The following is a 7,896-nucleotide window of genomic DNA, read 5'->3' on the forward strand; positions in this document are numbered from 1 at the left end:
CATGTTCTCCCTGTGTCAGCGTGGGTTTCCTCCAAGTGCTCTGACATGTTCTCCCTGTGTCAGTGTGGGTTTCCTCCAAGTGCTCTGACATGTTCTCCCCGTGTCAGCGTGGGTTTCCTCCAGGTGCTCCGACATGTTCTCCCCGTGTCAGCGTGGGTTTCTCTCTGTATGAAGTGTGATGAAGTCCAACAACACTGATTCATTGGTCCAGGTCATGTGACATCATTAGAAGGGAGTGATAACCACCTGAACATAAACATCTGGTAAATATGAAGAGACATTTTACGGTTCCACAAGTTGATCTTCAGATCTCCAGATATGGATTTTGGGGTGCTGAAGCCTGAACAGAGATGCACCACCACCTCCTCTGAGTTCAGACAGAAGAAGACAACACACAACAGTTTTCTTCTCCTCCAGAGGCAGCTGTGATTTTAGTTTCAGTCTGTCCGTGTCCTGAGTGACTTTCTGACAAAGCCCTCTGTCTGAGTGTCAGTGTAATGGTCATGTGTTTGTAGGTTAAACAGTGTGTGTTGACTGAGCCAGCTGCTGGTTAAACAGTAACACTGGTTTCATGTGTTCACACACACCGACACCTTACAGTGCAGAGGTGTTATAAGCTGCAGTAATGAAAGTGACACTCTGCTCTCATGTTTGCTTTGTGAGAGGAGACGCTCAGACTTTCAGAGATTCAGAAGAATAAATTGTTCCTGAGAAATCTGTGAACCAAATAAAGATGCTGTGATTTGAAAACTAAGCTCTTCTATCACATGAAAACAGCCGTGTGTCTCTGTGCAATAAAGCCTGGGTGGGCAGAAATCTGGAAAAGGCTCCTGCAGCTCCTCCCTCTCTGTCCTAAGCCCCTCCCACCAGACGACCATGGGTATATGCACGCACCTCACACAGTACATTGATTTATTTCATCTCTTTCTTTGTAGAGTTGCTCACAGTTAATTCACTCAGCCCCTCCTCACTGTGTCTAACCTGTGTAACAGCAGCAACAGAAAGTTTGCTGGTCCAGCGGGGAGTCGGGGCTGTCTGGTCCTCAGAGCTGGGGTTTGTACTGGCTGGATTCAGGTTGCTGCAGCTGCTGACTAGGGGTCAGTTTCTGGTGCTGCTGCCTTCTCTCCTCCCAGCAAGGTGGTCTGTAGCAGCAGGAAGTGAGGCGGTGGACACGAACTTGAAGCCACAGCAGTGTGGCTCCAGTTAGCAGAAGGCTAAACTATCAGCAACACGTTGTCTCCATCTCTGAAACACTTCACTGATACTGACACGTGTTTTATTTAGTTTATTGTCAGACTCTGTTTGATCAGGACAAAGTCTCCTGAAAACCAGATGAGGAGCAGAAGTCTAGTTTTCTCTCAGTCAGCTTGAATTACAATATGCTCAGTGGTTATTATGGGATCTTTGCCAGATGATACCAAAATGAATCTGCCTACGAGCTTTAAACCTCTTGTTAAATGAATCCATCATAACACAGCTGATTTTGTTAAGTATTGATCAAAGTGGTTGATTTAGTTCAGCTCCTCCTCTGAATGTTCAACCAACACACTGAAGGTTTAAATAAAAACAGAAACACAGAGTTTAAATCAGTGATTTCAATCCAGAAGCTTCTTCTTTTTTTACACATGTATTTGCATATGAAAATAAAAGTTTGCAGAATATGTGAAGCTCCTGATCTGTTTAACTTTGGTTTATGAAGCAGAGATCAGCAGCCTGATGTCAGTCAGTTGCTGAACAATGTGAAGAGTCATGGGTTCTTTGGCTTAATCCTCCACTTCCTGTGTTTTCTGTTGAAGCTTTGTCTTCAGATTAGTGAGATCATTTCCGCCTCATTAATCTGTTACTGCTGATAAAGAGGAATTCCCCGTCTGCTCCTGCAGAGTCTCTCTTTATTCCTGCAGACGTCCTGCAGAGCTGCTGTTTCATATGTGAAACCATGTTACTGTGCTTTGACTTTAAACTGTGTGAAACACTTTGAGCTGTAGTAACTGTGAGTTTATCGACCTCTCCCATATATCTCATATAAAGGCACCCTGTCACGGACAGAGTGATATTATGGTATTAAATCAAATACAGTAGAAACTGTTTCAGTTTCGTCTTTCTTTCTAGAATAATAACAAGAATATTGTTAGTTGTTGAACTGAGGAGCAGATTTTATTAACACCTTGATTATTTGTGAGGGACCTTTTCCTTGTCATGTGAGTGACTGATTGTGTATTGATGCCTTGCTTCCTTCCTTCCTTCCTTCCTCTTGTCAGGTGTTGTCTATAGAGAAAGCAGAGAGCACCAGTCTGCTGCCGAACCCTGTCATAGTGAGCATTCGGACCAAAAAGGCCTTCCAGCTGATCGAGCTGCAGGACCGAGACGAGCTGGTGGAGAGCCTGAACTCCAGACTGCGAGCGCTGCAGTGGAAACAGTCCATGTTCCGCAGCAGGAAGGACGGCAAGAGGAGCGTGGTACGTGTGACCTCAGAGCACTGGGACATTTCATTCATTTAGGTTTTAGATATTTTGAGGCACAGACGAACGTGTGGAGTCAGACTGAGAGAGACATGCAACCAACCCACTGCTGGACTCACACTGGGTTGTAAACGTTAACACTGTGGCTGCAGAGCTGCTGAGATTTGTCCATCTAAATGGGGGGTGGGGTCATTCAAAGGTGTATATAAACATATGATGCAACAACAGATTCCCCTACCATCAAAATGTAAAGCTGGTCAGTGACTAAAAGAGAAGCATGTCTAACTGCTGCTGGTCGAGTCTGAACTTCTCTCACTCCTGCTGCAGAGTGGCGCACAGCACAGGACAGCTGACATCGTTAGTTTCAGACCAACACAGTCGTCATTTTCACCACCAGCGCCCACGTTGTGTCAGGACCAAATGTACCTGCGCTCATCTGTGTGCTGACAGGCCTGTAGGTTTAAAGTGTCGTGCCACTGCGCAGAAGGAAGTGTGTATCTACTGTTAGCTCACCTAGCACCACTGAGCTAGCTAACATTACAGCTGGAGCTGAAGAGGATGCCATTAATGTTTACAAACTGCAGCAACAAGGTCTGTGGATTATCTTGAGTAACCAGGTCATGATTTCTGTACAGAGACACTGATGTTGAGTTTTGAGCTCCACAAGCTGAGTGTCATCTAGTTCTGTTATACTGGAGAGAAGTCAGACATCTCTACGGCCCATATCTCCAACACTCTGCAGCTCACACCTAAACTATCTGACTGATAAACAGCTCTACAGGGAAGAGGAGAAACGTGTATGTTTGATTTTAGGAGGAACTGTCCCTTTAAAATAAAGTTGAACTGCTGCGTTTTGACACCTAGAAAAACATCTGTCTGCAGACTGATGATGTTTGGTCTCATATTTTGTTCAGACCTCCCCGACACCGTACTACACCTTCTACTACGACAGCAGCTACTCTGATGAAGAGGAGAAAGAGGAGCAGGCTCTGCGTAACACCGTCAACAGCGAGGCTCTGATGACGGCCTTCCACCAGAATCAACCAGGAACCAACGGCAACAAGGTGGAGTCAGAGTCTGAGTCTGTCTCAGCGCACACGAGTAAAACTCAATTTGTTTATAAGAGAGAGACAAAGTTTGCACACACAAGCTGCAGTCAGACCTCAGCACACTCAACGAGTCAACACCTTAATGTCTGAATCTGTGTGTGTGTGTACGTGTTCAGAGCATGGAGCAGGTGAAGGAGCGGCTGTGGGAGAATCACTTCACAGAGTTCGGTCGTGGCGTCCACATGTTCCGCACAGAGAAGATCCAAAGGCTTGTTGCCATGGGGATCCCAGAGTCACTGCGAGGGGAGCTGTGGATGACGTTTTCAGGTAAGAGAGAGATACAGAAGGCAACAGTATGGGAAGTCTGAAGAAGGCGAAACATACAGCACACCCTCCTCCTGAAGCTCCTCCCCTCTCTGTCCTAAGCCCCTCCCACCAGACGACCACAGGCATACGCACACACTCAATGCAGAAACACGGTGTTTCCATGCACTGATTTATTTGTCTTATTTTATTGTAGCGCTCTCTCTGTTTATCAGACCACAGATGAGACTAGAATTAGCCGTTAGCCACCGCACGGTCCCTCCACCTCGCTCCCCACTGCTGTGGACTGCTTTGCTGGGAGGAGAGCAGGCAGCAGCTGTAATGTCTTGAATTCATCTGGGTGTCACAGCGGGCTGGTATCCAGCAGCAGCATTAGGTCTAACCTGTGTAACAGCAGCAACAGAAAGTTTGCTGATCCAGCGAGGGCTGTCTGATCCTCAGAGGTGGAGTTTGAGCTGACTGAAATCAGGTTGCTGCAGCTGCTGACTGTTGGTCTGTCTCTGGAGCTGCTGTTTGCTCTCCTCCTGCAGAGGTGGTCTGGTTGGGCAGGGTGGGGCGTGACGCTGAGGCACACAGTGATTTGAGGCTCCTGTTAGCAGAAGGCTAAACTGTTAGCATCATATTGTCTCCATGTCTGAAACTCTTCACTGATACTGACACGTGTTTTATTTAGTTTATTGTCAGACTCTCTTTCAGACTCTGTTTGATCAGTCCGTCTCTTTGTTGGGTTGCTCTGCAGTGGAGACAGTTGTTGGCAATGCTGGAACAGCAACTTTCTCTGCAGGATTGAATCTGCCATTGAATCAGGTTTTCACTGAAGGGACGTGTACGCATTTGTAGAACAGCCAATAGGAATGCCCTCTTTCTGAAATGACCTGTGATTGGGCAAAGTCCCCCGTCATAGATTTTCTTCAGTCTGAAAACAGAACCAAAAGAAGGAGCAGAAGTCTAGTTTTCTCTCATTACAATATGCTCAAAGGTTATTATGGGATTTCAATCAATCAATCAATCAGTCAATTTTATTTATAAAGCCCAATATCACAAATCACAATTTGCCTCACAGGGCTTTACAGCATACAACATCCCTCTGTCCTTTGGACCCTCACAGCTGATCAGGAAAAACTGTCTGTCCTAACTTATTATCACTGCTCCTCCCTGGCAGTATGTGTCCTCCTCCTCAAATGAATAAAAGACTTTATGTTTAGTCAGAAAAAATAGTGACTGACAACTTCAATAAAATAAGAAGTAGAACAATCTGAGGTCATGTCTTTGTGTCACAGAATATAGAAACAGAAAGAAGCATAAAACATATGATGAGACAGTTTTTATTGATATATGAGAAACAGTTTTATTTTACTGCTGCCTCAACACTTTCATTACAGAGTGAGTGAATCAGTTCCTCTCATGGTAAAGATATTTTGGGCATTCATCAACAAGAAAGCATGCTTCCTCTTTTTTACATTGCACACGTGAAACTACTAAAAAATCCAGAAAGTCAAAAATAAAAGTAAAAGATGAAATTTTAATGTGTCAGGAGAGGTCAAGAAGCCACAGGCTCGTTCAAACAGACCACGCTCCTTGAACGTAAAGAGAAAAACGAATAATAAAAAAATAACTAAAATAACAGAATAAAAAAAAAAAACAAGAAAAGATTATTGCTGCTGTGCAGCAATGGTCGGGGCCGGGCAATTTTAGGCAAATTTAGGCAATTCTGATCAACAAGAGGCAGAATATGAGGACAACAAGAAAGTTGCCATTACAATGTACATTTTGCATCAGTTGAGGTTTGAACTCACAACCTCTGACACCAAGGAGCATCTTCTATCTGATTGAACTAATTAGCCAGTGACAACTCATCTGTGGCTTCACAAATTGACTAAGCCAGCCACCAGGATGACAGCAGATTTCAAACTGCTGCCATAAATTCAGTTATCAAGACAAAAATCTGAAAATACACATCTTGCATCTAGACAGCATGGAGATGTTGTTGATTTGTTTTTTTTAAACAATGACTGATTATCTCCATAAGTGAAAAACTGATGTGTAAAGTATTTCCATTGACAGCAATGGTTAACATGAGGACAGAATTCAAAATGCTGTCAAAAATTTAGTTTTTGATATATAATTCTGATATTTATGAAACGTCATCAATTTTTTTCATGAACATTGAAAACTTATTTAGCAAGAATTTGCATGTATATGTTTACAGTACCGTTTACAGTCAAACATTTTGATGCACTGTAGGCTCAATTTTTGATAAATCAAAAGTCTGAGAAACATAGTTTGTGTAGGACAGTCTGAAGATGCTCTGTAGCAAGTTTGGTGTCAAATGAGCAAAAATTGTGGGAGGAGAGAGGTTTAAGAAGTTTTACAGTTTTTGAAAAAAACAGAGTGATGAACTTCATACTTTTAATATATAAATGTACAAAAGTTTCTTCAGTATTGGGGCTACAGTTTGATGAAAGTTGCGAAGCTGTAGCACATACGGTCGATTTGTTGTGAATTTTCACATTTTTGAACTTTAGACGCTTGCTGTAGCGCCACCATCAGGACTATGGACTTTTGTTTGCAGCTGAGCAAATCTGGCATGGGACTGGACCTTTGTGCAAAGTTTGGTGATTTTTCGCGCATGGGAAGTATGATTTCCTCGGAAATCAGTGGACAACAGTCCAATAACAACAAAGACTTACTGAAAACACAATGTGGAAAATATATATCTATATAAATACCAGTCAGATAATTAGACATGGTGAATTTAATGTGATGATAATTTCTCTTCTTGCTTTGTGTGCTGAATCTTTTCTTCAGTGTCAGGATGTTTAAATAGAGGATGACCTCATTCATTCCCACATTTCACAGAATAACAACAACACTGACTGGATTTTCCCACATGTGCGCGCCGGGCTGATGATGACGATGATGACGATGATGATGTTGATGATGATGATGTGTGTGTGTTAGTGTGTGTATGATCTGTCCTGTAACTCCTCATCCCCTGCTGGTTCTGTCAGTGAGTACGTTTACATGAAACCCTGATATTCCTCCATTATCCAGAATAGTCAGAATTTAATTCAGGTCATAAAAACAGCATATTTCATTGGGATATTCTGAATTAGGCCTTCTTCCAGATTTAGTATTTTCCAGTAAAGACCAACGCTATTCTGGATTGAGGAGCATTTTGTGTACGTACAGCATGTTCAGAATAACGTAATGTCTTTTTGTTATGGTGTGCAGAGGACGAGATCAGAGGCTTCTCTTTGGAGAACACTCTGCTGCTGCTTGTTAACAGTTTCTCTGCCTCTGGTTTGTGCAGACGCGTCTTCAGAGCTGGAGTCCCACCAGGGCTATTACACCAGCATGGTGCAGAAGTCGATGGGCCACAGCAGCCTGGCTACTGAGGAGATTGAGCGGGATCTTCACCGCTCTCTGCCCGACCATCCTGCCTTTCAAAACCCTACCGGCATTGCCGCACTCAGACGTGTCCTCACCGCCTACGCTCACCGCAACCCCAGGATCGGATACTGTCAGGTAGGAATCCAAAGATCCGAGCAGTATGGTGATGGATTGGTGCAGAGAAAATGATGTCACTGCACAGTAATTACTGAAATATGACTTTGTGGTGGCTGCTGTAACTGCAGTAGTAGCAGCAGCAGCAGCAGTTGTACTTACAAGGCGTTTCAGAAGTGGGTAGAGCACATGAAGCCAACCAAACAAAAACTAAGAATATTTGTGTGTTATTTCCTGAACTTCTTCATCAATCTAGAAAATATATTATTTGGAAACTGTTTATCATAATTTGTAAAATACTTTTGTAAAATCATCATAAAATTAAAAATAATGAAAAAAAGGTCAAAGTATAGCATGTCGTCAAAAATCATGATCAAACATCATAGTATAGCATGTCGTCAAAAATCACGGGAAAAAAGTCATAGTATATAGTATGTCATCTAAAATCATGAAAAACATAATAGTACAGCATATCGTCCAAAGTCGTGAAAAAACATCATAGTACAGCATGTCGTCCAAAATTGTGAAAAAACATCATAGTACAGCATGTCGTCCAA

At 43.0% G+C, this 7,896-nt stretch overlaps 1 protein-coding gene across 2 annotated transcripts in view; it reads left to right on the plus strand.

The window, feature by feature from the left end:
• The window catches only part of LOC126393283 (TBC1 domain family member 8), a 33,252-nt gene that overhangs the window by 14,596 nt on the left and 10,760 nt on the right, over nucleotides 1-7,896 (plus strand). For both annotated transcript variants that reach the window (XM_050049336.1, XM_050049337.1), the window contains exons 7-10: nucleotides 2,259-2,456; nucleotides 3,374-3,523; nucleotides 3,685-3,835; nucleotides 7,146-7,360. In XM_050049336.1, coding sequence (XP_049905293.1) covers nucleotides 2,259-2,456; nucleotides 3,374-3,523; nucleotides 3,685-3,835; nucleotides 7,146-7,360 — 714 coding nt within the window. The remainder of the gene's footprint in view (nucleotides 1-2,258; nucleotides 2,457-3,373; nucleotides 3,524-3,684; nucleotides 3,836-7,145; nucleotides 7,361-7,896) is intronic.

The sequence above is a fragment of the Epinephelus moara genome, chromosome 7, assembly GCF_006386435.1.
Source record: "Epinephelus moara isolate mb chromosome 7, YSFRI_EMoa_1.0, whole genome shotgun sequence".
In the NCBI taxonomy this organism is placed as follows: domain Eukaryota; kingdom Metazoa; phylum Chordata; class Actinopteri; order Perciformes; family Serranidae; genus Epinephelus; species Epinephelus moara.